The 12,500-nt window shown below is 42.3% G+C and overlaps 1 protein-coding gene across 1 annotated transcript in view; it reads right to left on the bottom strand.

Annotated features, from left to right (window-relative positions):
• myt1a (myelin transcription factor 1a) overlaps positions 1–12,500 on the bottom strand; it is a 39,002-nt gene that overhangs the window by 2,707 nt on the left and 23,795 nt on the right. Inside the window, exons 13-23 of the mRNA XM_063209432.1 lie at positions 11,328–11,557; positions 9,729–9,937; positions 7,835–8,065; positions 6,582–6,739; positions 6,162–6,224; positions 4,948–5,016; positions 4,099–4,161; positions 3,762–3,845; positions 2,698–2,919; positions 559–650; positions 145–248 (exon numbers count right to left, since the gene is read on the bottom strand). Coding sequence (XP_063065502.1) covers positions 145–248; positions 559–650; positions 2,698–2,919; positions 3,762–3,845; positions 4,099–4,161; positions 4,948–5,016; positions 6,162–6,224; positions 6,582–6,739; positions 7,835–8,065; positions 9,729–9,937; positions 11,328–11,557 — 1,525 coding nt within the window. The remainder of the gene's footprint in view (positions 1–144; positions 249–558; positions 651–2,697; positions 2,920–3,761; positions 3,846–4,098; positions 4,162–4,947; positions 5,017–6,161; positions 6,225–6,581; positions 6,740–7,834; positions 8,066–9,728; positions 9,938–11,327; positions 11,558–12,500) is intronic.

The raw sequence follows: 12,500 nt of genomic DNA, 5'->3' as shown, positions 1-12,500 counted from the left end.
AGTAGGCTGCAAGGGCCAGGCATAATGAACCAGGGGAGAGGAGAGTCACTAATTAAAGCAGCACATACATCATCAGAAGCACCTGTGATGTGACACCTGGCTGTGAGTGTGATGAGGGGCTCATTATTCCAGGAGGCCACTGACCTGTGTGTGCAGGTTGGCCATGTCCGCCTCCATCTCACAGTTGGACTCGCTCAGCTCATTAATCTCCTGATTCAACTGCTTGATGTCCTCATCGTTGTCCAGAACTGCAGGAGATTCAACAGTAAGGAATTTTATTATTATAATTAAATGCATTGGTTAACAATCTTTCACTTTTAAATCTAACTATTTAGACATACAGTGCAAAATGATACATTTACATAATTCATTAAGTATATATTATACATGTATGATATAATTTTATAATTTTCATCCCACATTGTAGTGTAAAACAGTAATTACCCTAAAATGTATGGTATGTCATACCAAATACGAATGATTAAATATTGCTTGTAATGATGTATTAATTACTTGCTACATTAATTAAATTAACTAATAAAATATGTTGCGTCTTACCATCGCTGGCTCTGAATTTCTTGCTGATGTAGTCGTCTCCAGGCAACTTTGCTCTCTTCTTATTGGCCGATGCCCTGGGACAGCCCGATAAACTGCAGGTAGAGGAATTAATCACGCGTTAATCATATTCATGTGGATTAATGTTAAATAAGCCTAAGGTACTTATATATTCCCTTGGAGTTGCATCACCAAAAAATCTCCACCACTTCCTTTTCACTGTCTCACCCCCAAGACAAAGAACTTTTCCTGACCCCTTCCTGCGTTACGAAACAACTCCTCTTCTTATCTGTTCTACACCGCTCCAAATGGTACACTTGTGTGCCTCTGGGATTTTTACAGTATGTTGTCTATTTTTATTTTGCTTCTCCATCCCCCCATCCTCCTCTGTATTTCAGAAAAGGGCCCATGCCTAAATACCAGCTCCATTCTTTTTGTATCACAGAGTTACATAAATCGATGAAATAAGGAATACAGTCCGACAGTTATTATTGTGACATGGTTAATAATGACCCATCCACAACCATAAATGAATGAAAGAAGCAAAGGGCCGCACTCTTCAGATTTTTTCTTTGTTTATTCACCCACGAACGTTTCAGGAATCAGAGCCCTTCTTCAGCGTGTAATAGTGTTTGCCGTTACACGTTGAAGAAGGGCTCTGCCCAAAATGTTTGTGGGCGAATAAACAAAGAAAAAATCTGAAGAGTGCTGTCCTTTGCTTCCTTCATTAATTTATGGTGTATGTGGGATTCAGCACCCAGTTAAGGACTGTGAGAACTATTAGCTGATAGTGTGAGCATGTCTTCTACTTTTCAATCCACAAGCCACCCATGTGGTCTGTACGAGAGACAGGGACTAAACGGATAACTGGTAGCCAGGCCGTCCCCTCCAAGTGACGCAACTCCTTAAGCATTGCTTCTAGTCAGGACAAGAGCAATATAACATCGTTTCTGAGCTCCCGTGAAATCGGGAACTCCTCCCACTTTGTCAGGAAACGTATAACCATTAGCAAACTAAGGGAGGCGGGTTGACCATGCCGTTTGGGAAATATTAATTGATATGCTTTTGGTCAGACCAAGTCTCAAAGAGATTTGAAAGTTGATGATAATCAGGCTAGATAGCTGTCCCTGTGATGTATGGGAGAAGAAGAGGCTGCATGCTGTGACTTCAATATTAATCACGGGCATGAGTCTGATCCTGGATCATATGAAAGGACCACATGCTGTTATTCAGTGTCTTAAAAATGCTGCCTTTCTTGTCGAGGAGGACAATGGTTGCACCACTGCTTGAAAAAGCATTCATCCTGACTTGAGAAAAGATAAAGACAGAGCTTATGAAAACCGGAATGCAACTGGTCTCATGAAATGGCGTCCTGGTGTGTAAAGTGGGCGGCTCTGGGAGAAACCAGACAAAAAAATCTGTAATATCCCTTAAACCAAAACATTTAAAAATGCCAGCAGCCTTCTGCCAGAATGCATTTTTACAGCTAGTAAATGTGTACAGTAGGAGTGACATATTGGGATTCTGCAATGCACGTATATTGCGTGTATTCTGATTTATACCCTGACAGATAATCTCTACTTTGCTCCAACACTGTCGTGATACACATACCCTGACTAAGCAAAAGACAGCAACACAACAGACAACTGGCTTTTCCTAAATAGTAAAATTCTCAGTGCTAATTCAACACGTAGAGAGTTGAACCAACTAGAAATCCTTTGTTGGCCATTAGTTGGAAGTATACGCATAAACGACGTGACATGTGCCATGTGCGTTATACCCCTTTTTGGGGGAAAACATTGGGGGAAACGCCAATGCAAGTCAATTGGTGGTGTTGGGAAAGAATAAACAAAAGACAAGGACCTGTAGACTAGCGTTGTTGACACTCAAAATGTTGTGTTGTGTTGTCGGCTCTGTTCAAATAATATATCCAAACAGTCGTGGCTAAAGCATGGACTGTGTTAATTTAGGCTAGCCGATGTAGCAGGTCAAAGTCAAAGAGACATTCCGTTTGTTTTCCCCCAAAAAGAGGCGTAACGCACATTCACGAGCAAAGTACCCGGATGGCTGTTCATACGTATAGACCATGCAATGGTTCAATAAAGGGATTTTAAAAGTAAAAAGTCATATGTCCGTACGTACCTGCGGTGTGTGAGGAAGCTTCCGTTGGCATGTCCGGAGCCGTCGCAGCCCGGCGTGGGGCAGGTGGGGCCCTCGGTCTTGAAGGCCTTCCAGGAGAAGGGGGTCCCGTTCAGCATGCCCTCCTTCTGGCGCTTGGCGGCCAGCGGGCACCCGTAGGCACTCCGGTGGGTGGCATACTTGCCACTGATGTGGCCCATGCTGTCGCAGCCGGGCACTGGGCATCTGGAGGGGGTGGAGGGAGAAGTAGTATGTTAATTTTTATTGTATTTTATTTTATGTTACTTATTTTATTTATGTATGTGTATATGTGTCTCAGTTTGTACCTTGGAATTGGGGTTATTGTTTGTCTGTTAAAATAACAAAACTTTAATAAGGAAATGTTTTTGTTTTTTTAAAGTAGTACGTTAATTAAAGGAGGGTAACATGTTAATTTAAGGGTGGTTCAAATAAAGTAGAGTAGTATAGAGTAGAGTCGAGCAGAGCACAGTAGAGCATCATAGAGTAGACCATAGTACAGTATAATAGAATAGAATAGAATAGAATTGAATAGAATAGAATAGAATATAGTAGAATAGGTTGCAGAGGTTAATTTATGAAGAGTGTTTTTAAAACAGTATTAAAAGAGTGGCCCCAGAGAAGTTGAGAAACCTTGCATCATACCATCAAGTGAGAATTGCATTTAACTAGTCGGTTTATTTATAAAAAATGTGAAGTTGGTAGTTAATTTAGGTTACTTTGGGCTGTCCGTAGAGACATTTTAAAAAGAGAAATGTGAAGAAATCATGGCAATAACTAAAAGAATGCAGTGTGGGTGCACTAGATCAGTCAGTTTATTCAGTGAATTCGTCAATGATGGCACACGTATTCAAAATAAAAGCCTTTCAGTATGACTATTCAAAACAGCCATGATGCAAGAGGGTGAAAGGCTTATGGGAGACTTAATCAACTCAACAGAGACCCTTTAATAATTCATTTTCATAACAGGAAAAGAAGATGGCTAAAGAAAACTATTCAGGGATGTTATGATCAAACTCAAGGTGACGCTAAGCGCACAGGAGACTTACTTCAAGAGCTCTGAGTCTTCTTTGTCATCTTTTGTGGGGGTTGTTTTTATTCCTCCTTTTTTGGCACGTGGGCAACCAGATAAACTGCCAAAGGAAAGAGAAGGTTAAAATTATTTAGCGTTTATTGAATCATTGACACACAGTTATACATTTGCTTTTACCAGAATTGCAGTATTGTATTGTAGTGTTGTTGTAGTTAACTACCATAGAGTCAACAATGTCTATTACAGCATGCCACAGTAGGCACAGCGTGCATTATGGGGCTACTAATACTTCAATAATTTGAATGAAACACATAGCCTATGCAAGTGAATGAGCTGGACATTGGGCACCATACCTTCTGTGAGAGGCGTAGTTTCCTGTGATGTGTCCAGATCCATCACAACCTGGAGTGGGACACCTTAACAGGGAGATGGTAACAGTGTTAGAGAGAGGATACATTCACAACATACGTACCTAACTCATGATAGGCACAGTCATGCTACATATGTTTAATGACATGTCTTCCTAGATCATTATTATGCTTACATTCCACTAAATAAGAATCTTGGAAGGGATATTCAGATCAATTAAATGTGTAAATACACTGTAGTGTAAGGACACTGTATAAAAACGTCAGTATGAGCCCAAGTGAGCTGCACATTAAGAGGTCCTTCATTACTGGTGCATGGTGGAGTTGTGGGAGGGGTGATTAAATGCTTTCATGGAGCTCAAAATGTGCCCAAAACAGCATTATTGGCTGAAAAGAAACCTATTTATGACAATATAATAACCAGGAGCATGGGGGATAAGCAATCTGAGACCTTTTACACTGTAAGTCTATTAATAACTCCCAGCCACTCATGATTTGTGCGTTTGGGAAGTGGGTCAAATGGACAGTACAGCATTAGAAAACCCACCAAAGAGTCAGAGAGTGTCAGCTGCAAAGGTCAATATAGAAAAGTGTAACAGCAGACATGGGGTCAGAGGTACGGACAGTTGGTACGGACAGAGAGGCTGCAGACGCGTTAGAAGTGTTACACGGCAAACACACTTCAGTTCAGGGAGTACAATCTGTGAGACCTTGGATATTTGTTGCAAGAGTCAGTGGAAGTAAAGTGTAAAAGCAGAAGTGGGGTCGGACAGGGTGGTAAGGGTGGCGAGGGGGAGTTACGTTTAGAGAAGCGTTACAGAGTAGCAGACATACTTCAGTTCAGGAGTGTGAGCAGCCATGAGGGTCCGCAGAGACTTGTCAGCAAGAGGGCAGCCAGACAGACTGGAGAAGAGAAGAAGGGAAAAGGAGAGAGAGAGAGAGAGAGAGAGAGAGAGAGAGAGAGAGAGAGAGAGAGAGAGAGAGAGAGAAGAGAAAGAAAGAAAGAAAGAAAGAAAGAAAGAAAGAAAGAAAGAAAGAAAGAAAGAAAGAAAGAGAAAATTTTGAAAGAAAAAGAAGAGGCAGAGAGAAACACACAAAGGGAGAGAGGAAGACAAGATCAGAAAAGAAGATTCTTCACACAAGACTGAAAGACCTTATAAGGCAAGGAAAGACCAAACAATTTCCTAATCAAGACATTATTTAATATTTTTTGTTTTAAAGAGATAATAAATTGGCAGAAATTGATTAGAAATTGACACTGCTTCGGCGTTAGATGACGAGCAATGTTATCGCATGTCTTCAAAAAGCAGATTCAATATAGACAAGAGGAAAGAGGGAGGAGATGAGAGGATTGAAACACGCAAAAGATCACACAAGGGTTAAGATTATTTGGGTGGTATGAATAATCTGTGGTAAGTAAGGTGACGCTTCACACATAACAGAATATCAGTGGACATATGAGGCTTGAAAAACTATTTCACAACCCCACTGGGGAGAGAGAGAGAGAGAGAGAGAGAGAGAGAGAGAGAGAGAGAGAGAGAGAGAGAGAGAGAGAGAGAGAGAGAGAGAGAGAGAGAGAGAGAGAGAGAGAGAGAGAGAGAGAGAGAGAGAGCACGTACAGGAAGGTCGTATTGTGGTGTTGGGAAGGAAGCATGAAGGAGGCGATGGGTTACTACAGAACAGTCACATGCAGAAAAAAAAATGGAACGACAAAATAAAAGGAATAATAATAATAATAATAATAATAATAATAATAATAATAATAATAATAATAAAGATATATCTGTTCAGATTTGTTTTGAATGGGTACTAAATGGGGAATGAGTGACTTCACTGAGTGTGTTTTTGGTAATGGTTTAGTGCCAAAAGAGACACAGAGTAAAAGTAGCAGTAGAAGTATAGACATGGGTCTGTGTGGGTGGGTGGTTGTGCATTCTCAGAGAGGGTGGGTGGGTGGGTGGGTGGTTGGGAGGGGGGGTTGGTTGGTTAGTTCATTAGTTAGTTAGTTGGATAGTTAGTCATTAGTCAGTACTAATGCTGTGCTTTACCTGCGGTGTGATGCATAGTTCCCTGTTATGTGACCACTGCCGTCACAACCTGGTGTGGGACATCTGAAGAGAGAGGGGTTGGATCAGTGATCAGCCCAATTTCTGACTAGCAAATGAAAAAAAAGTATATATACTATACTATATGGAAGGGCCACTATCCTTTCTATTTCTTTTTTTTATTTCATTGCAAATAACAACTTAATGTCGAGAAAAATAAAAACAGTTGGAATATGTATGTAAGTCAGAGGAGGAGAAGGCCATGCACAGTTCACAAGATTTCCTTGCTGTCTCTCCAAAGTTTTCTACACTCTGTTCTTTCAGCAATTGCAAAAATTAAATAAACTTTGCAGACTTCTAATGCAGGAGAAACAGTCTGCGACTGTGACTATCACTAACGCTGTAAACAGGGGGGACACTTACAAGAGCAGATCCTTCTTGTCGACCTTGGGAACGAACTTGACCTTGTTGAAGCTGGAGGTTGTGACCTCTCCAGGGTACTTCCTGTCCTCCAGGCTCTCCTGGGTGCCGTCGTCTTCCTCTCCCTCAGACGAGGCGTACGACTGGGTGCTGTGCTCCGGCTATGAACACACAAATTAACACACATTCAAATTACAGTGTCCGAGTCAGAATCCGTTTTTCAACCAATATCACAACAAATGGGGAACTTCAACGCTGAAGATCGGCACTGTACTAATCTTTGAAATCATTGCACACATGACGTTCTTCATCTTAACATTTTATTTAGACATTTATTCAAGCTATTAGGAGAGTGATATGTTTCTGGCATGATATGGCATCTGACACACAATATTTGAAGGGTTTATTTGCAAAACGGTGTATCTCCATTTTTTGACTTTTGCATTTTATTATTGAAAATGACTGTTCATAGGACCTATCACCTATGCGTGAATTCTTACCATTCAAATATTTTGAGAACATACTTTTTTACCCTATACAAAATGCATTTTGCAATGCAATTCAATGGAATTCCCAATACAAAAATTTCAATTTCCCAACATTCTAGAAAATGGAGATACACCGTTTTGCGAATAAACCCTTCATTTCCCAATCTTGATAAGAATTACATGATTAAGAGCTGCTATTGTAAACAATTATTTTAAAAGTCAGTTATTTTTAACAGGAGTTACTTAAAACCGGAAGTAGTGCAAAGATCCTCAAGTCCTCTTAGAAAACACAGGTTCTCCTTCAATTGCTGTGGGTGTCAAACCTCTTTTTTACTTGTAAGAAAAATCTGTGTTTAACCAGATCCCACCGCACTCTCGATTAAAAGGTGCCAAACATAAACAAAAACTGTGTAAAATTGAAAGAAAAAAGTCTGCACACTTAAATCCCCTTTGAGTTCTTTTTAATGATAGGCCAAGCTTTCGGTCTACTGACCTTCCTCAGGGCTCCAAGAAAAATAAAAAAGTAAAAAACATGACACCGGAGTGTCTCAGTTTTTCTTTTATCAGCAGAAATCTTGCTGCTAATGTTAACACATCCAGGGTTGACAGATATGTTGAACCAAATTGTATTGATTTCTATGGCCGTGAATCTACGGAAAAACCCACCCCATGCCCATTTTAACCTTTTTTTTACCCGAAGATGGCTATCCTAAGCAGCCCAATTGGGCAGGATACCGCCCAATCTAGCAACACTGAACACATCCTTACCTCATCTTGCTCCTCCTCCTTGGGATGGGTGGGCTTGGTGTAGTCCAGAGGCCCCTCCCATTCCTCCTGCTTGTAGGCGTGGGCGGAGTGAGGAGAGGTGACGCCGCCCTGTTGCTGTGACGAGGAGGAGGAGGAAGAGGAAGGGTCCGGGGACTGCACTCCTTCCCTCTTGGGCTTCTTCATGCTCAGGTCCAGGGTCCCGTTCTCGTCCACCTCAATGTCCATGTTGTCCTGCACAGCAGAATCGTTCATAATGAGTAACATTATATTAATACATGCTGTATTACATTTAGTCCTCATTCACCTCAATGTCCATATCCTACCACAAGGAATTGCAATAATTCGGTATATTACACAATAGATATTACGGTGTTAATTCAACAGTTAGAGAATATGGCCAGATAGAAGAGTGTAAAATGATGGATCTGTGTGAATGCCAATTAATACTGTAAAATGTACTGTGTCCATGGCATTACATTACATGACACTATATTACATTAAGTTAGTGCTTTAATCCAGACGATTTTACAGTTATTTAGGTACAGGATAAGGTTCCTGCAGTAAAATGGGGTTAAATGCCAAGAAGGGCAGAACATCTAGATCCATCTCGCATCTCCTGAGAAATGTTGCCGTTATGTAATGTCCTTTTTTAAGTTTGGATTTTTTTGCGTGTACACTTGTGAAACACCAGAATGGTTTTTTTTTTTTTTTTACCAAGCTTTTTCGCTCAAGGCAAGCAGTACCCTGTGTGTCAGAATCAATCTTATTCATTTCACTACCATTTCACATAAAGTCTGCCAAGGAAGGCTGTGAATCATCGCTGTAACTGCTCCAGGATGGAGGTGGTAGTGAGAGGCAGAGTGTACCGCAAGTCCACAATTTTTTTTTATTTCTTTTTGCTTCTTATGCTGCCAACTAAATTTTAATTATTATAATCCTAATGTGATTTGGGCATGTAGCATCATCCTTCATGAAGAAAAAGTGAAATATGAAAATATATAAAAATATAAGAGGCTCATCTTCAGATGGCTGAACTGCATGAGGTGAGCTCCAGGCAACTTCAAAACGTTGTGTAAGCTTAATCAAATAAATCACAGTAGAAAAACTATTTGGTGTGAAGATATTTCTTTTTCCTTTTGAAGTAGGCCTACTGTATCGTACCTTGCTAGGCTGATCCTAGGCTGGTGCTGAGGTACTTTTTTGTGTGGTCTTTTTGACCTTTATTTATGATAGGACAGTGAAGGTGGTGACAGGAAGCGAGTGAGGAAAGAGAGACGGGGAAGGGCCGGCAAAGGACACGGGCCGGGAATCGAACCCGGGTCAGCCGCATGGTACACAAGTGGCCTACTGTTTGGCCACGGCAGGGCCGATGCTGAGGTACTTTACAGCACCGTTTTCCATTTTCTCTTCTCAATGTTGCGAGGGGATATTTCCTCTTACCAGGGCCTATATTGTATGGCACCATTTAGTCCAGGCAATACGACACTCCACCATATGGCCTTGCCAGAGTTGAGTAAAGTACAGGTACTCTTACAGATGAAATGACAACACTAGTAGCATGTTCTTACAAAGTTAAAACCATGTAAAATCACACCACTAGTGTTGTAATTACATCTGTAAGAGTAGACTACTTCTACTTTTACTTTGTTACAACTCTGGGCCTTTCCAGTATGGTACCTTGGCAGGCTGCGCCATGCATCTTGATGCTAAGGTTCACAAAGCTGAGAATGCAGTACTGTATGGCACCATTTAGTCTAGGTCAGGGGTGGGGAACCTTTTTCATTCCGAGGGGCCACTTCAAATTCCTCCCAGGGCCGTAAAAAGTCATCCAAGGTTCCCCACCCCTGCTCTAGGCAATACTACACTCCACCATATGGGCTTGCCAGTACCGTACCTTGGGAGGCTGGTCCTGCGTCTTGATGCTGAGGTTCTCGGGGCGCTCCCAGCAGCGTGTGGATAGGTTCAAGATGGCGGTGGCGGCCATGTGCGCGGCCTCTGCGTCGTGGGAGTAGTCGTAGCCGCTGGAGGAGGAGGAGGAGCTGCTCTTGGCATAGCCGCCCGATAGGCTGTGGCTGGGGGATGGGGCCTTGGGGAACGGCTTGGCTGCAGGAGTAGAGCAAAGAGATTTGAGATTTAAAAACTCATTTATTTGACTTCACCACCAGTTCATGACATACAATATTTTCCCTACAACATCTCCCCTTGGCAAAAGAAGGGAGGAGCCCTCTCCTTGACACTCTCAATACAAGAAAAGTGTGGAAAGTGTCAATAAAGTAGGAGAAGAATAATAATGATAAGAGAAGAACTCTTCACCTCAACACATTCTACAGCAAGAGACAAGTAGAATGTTACAAGTATGTATCCAGTTCTTGTATCTTTTCAGCGGTGGCTCCTCCGTATTTTACCCCACATCATATGAGCGAATGTTGACACTCACGTGAAAATTCCCAGATGTACGACTTAGCGAACAGAATAGACGCTCCACTTTATTACCACACCCACTAACTCCGCCCACTTCAACGTTTGTCACGCTACCACAGCATTTCCTGTCTGCTGGCTTCGTTTGAGCTGCCCATATACAGTAATAGTCAGCGGTGTAATCTACTTTTTTGAAGTGGGTATACTGTATATTTGAGCATTTTTTGAAGTGGGTATACCGTATATATTTGTGCTATTCAAAACAATGGATCAATCAATTTTTAGTGGGTATACTGAGATCCCTGAAATTTAGAAGTGGGTATACTCCGTATACCCGCGTTCTACGTAGACTACACCACTGGTAATAGTCCTGACTGATTAAATCTGGCAACTGCTACCCAATAGTATTGGCACCGCCCTTGTAACTAAGGATAACAAGGTGGATACAGAGGTTAACGCTATAATTGCAGGATCACATTTCAGGAACAGCTTGGTTTAAGGGGGCAGACAGGGGAACCATGAACAATGTATACCACTGGTCCTCACACATTTTTCTCCCTTCTACTGAGTTTACTCTGGTTTACTGTGGACAGTGTGCTATACCAATACATATAGTATAGTTAATATGGTATAACTTGCATAATTATTGCCTCTTGAAATGTAAATGGCTTGTCTACATTTGGAAAAAAAACACAGATGAATGATTCCTACAGTCATTGTAGCTATTAGTTTAACAGTAAATAAGCATTCTGTCTTTGCCATACAACTGTACAGCATATACCATCTAAAACATTCAAGTAGAGGATTTCTTAAGTCATAGTGTCCCATCTCACGGGTAGGCTGCCTTTATAGTCCTACCTAAATAGACTTTTGGGGGGATTTTTAACCCATTAAGACACGCTTTTATAGCTGTTACCAGATTGGTAATGACCAAGTCATAGTGCATTACTAAGGGCCCTGTGTTATGTCATAGTATTGTAGTACTGTGGTAGTTCACTTTAAATTACTATTACAGCGTGCCACTGGAGGTACGGAGTGCATTAAGGGGCTACGACATTGAAGGAAATCCCCTTACATTTGAAGGCTTTGGGTGAGGTTTCGCTGGTGGTCTGGGGCATCTTTGGGGCGAGCGTTCGAGCGTTGGGCTTGCCAAACACTTGCACGTCGAAGCTTGCATAGTCGAAGGAGACCTTGGAGTACTTCTCCAGCTCCTTGGCCAGGTTGGCGCGCGGCGTGGCGGGCACCACGTTGGGACGGTAGCTGCCGTACTGCGGGATCTCCAGCTGCTTCACGAAGCACATCGGCCTGGAGAGGAGATGGGGGGAAGGTTAGGTTAGGTTAGGTTAGGTTAGGTTACTTTATTAGTCTCCACCAGGGAGAAATTTGTCTCGGACACAGGGGGGTTGCAGCAATACAAACAATACAACATCAACAAGAACAAAACACATAAAAGTACTGGTAGATAAGAAATCCAAAGCCCAGAAACATAGGATGTCCTAATCCACTGACCCTGAAGAGAAAGGCGAATGGAAGAGGAGCAGAAGGAGGAATGAAGGAATGGAGAGGAGGATGGAGAGATGGAGGAGGTGGAGAGGGAGGAATGGAGAGGAGGAGGAGGAGGAATGGATGGAAGAGGAGGAGAAGGAGGAGAAGAAGGAGGAGAGGAGGAGGAGAGGAAGGGAGAGGAGAAGGAAGAGGAGAAGAGGAGCAGAAGGAGGAATGGAGGAGAGGAGGAGGAGGAGAAGGAGGAATGGAGGAGAGGAGGAGGAGGAGGAATGGAGGAGGAGAATGGAGAGATGAGGGGAGGAGAAAGAGGAATGGAGACATGGAGGAGGAGAGGAAGGGAGAGGGAGGAATGGAGGGGATGAGAGGGATAAAAAGAGATTTGAAGGGAGAGATGAAAAGAGAGGTAGAGAAAGGAGGAAGAGGCAGGGAGGGAGGGAAAGAGAAGGAGAGAGAAATGTAGGAAGATGGAATCAGAGGAGAGAAGATTGATGAAAAAGGGAGGTAAAGGTGAGAACGCGAGAAAGAGAGAGAGAGAGAGAGAGAGAGAGAGAGAGAGAGAGTGAGAGAGAGCGCGAGCGAGAGAGAGAGAGAGAGAGAGAGAGAGAGAGAGAGAGAGAGAGAGAGGTGCAGAAGACAGGGATGGAAATAAAGAGATATAGGGATGGATAGAGATACAGTGCCCTCCATAATTATTGGCACCCCTGGTTGAGATGTGTTAAAAACCTTACAATAAATTCAGTGT

The sequence above is a fragment of the Engraulis encrasicolus genome, chromosome 10 (assembly GCF_034702125.1).
Source record: "Engraulis encrasicolus isolate BLACKSEA-1 chromosome 10, IST_EnEncr_1.0, whole genome shotgun sequence".
In the NCBI taxonomy this organism is placed as follows: domain Eukaryota; kingdom Metazoa; phylum Chordata; class Actinopteri; order Clupeiformes; family Engraulidae; genus Engraulis; species Engraulis encrasicolus.
Note: the sequence above shows the minus strand (reverse complement) of the source record. Positions and strands in the feature narration are given on the sequence as shown.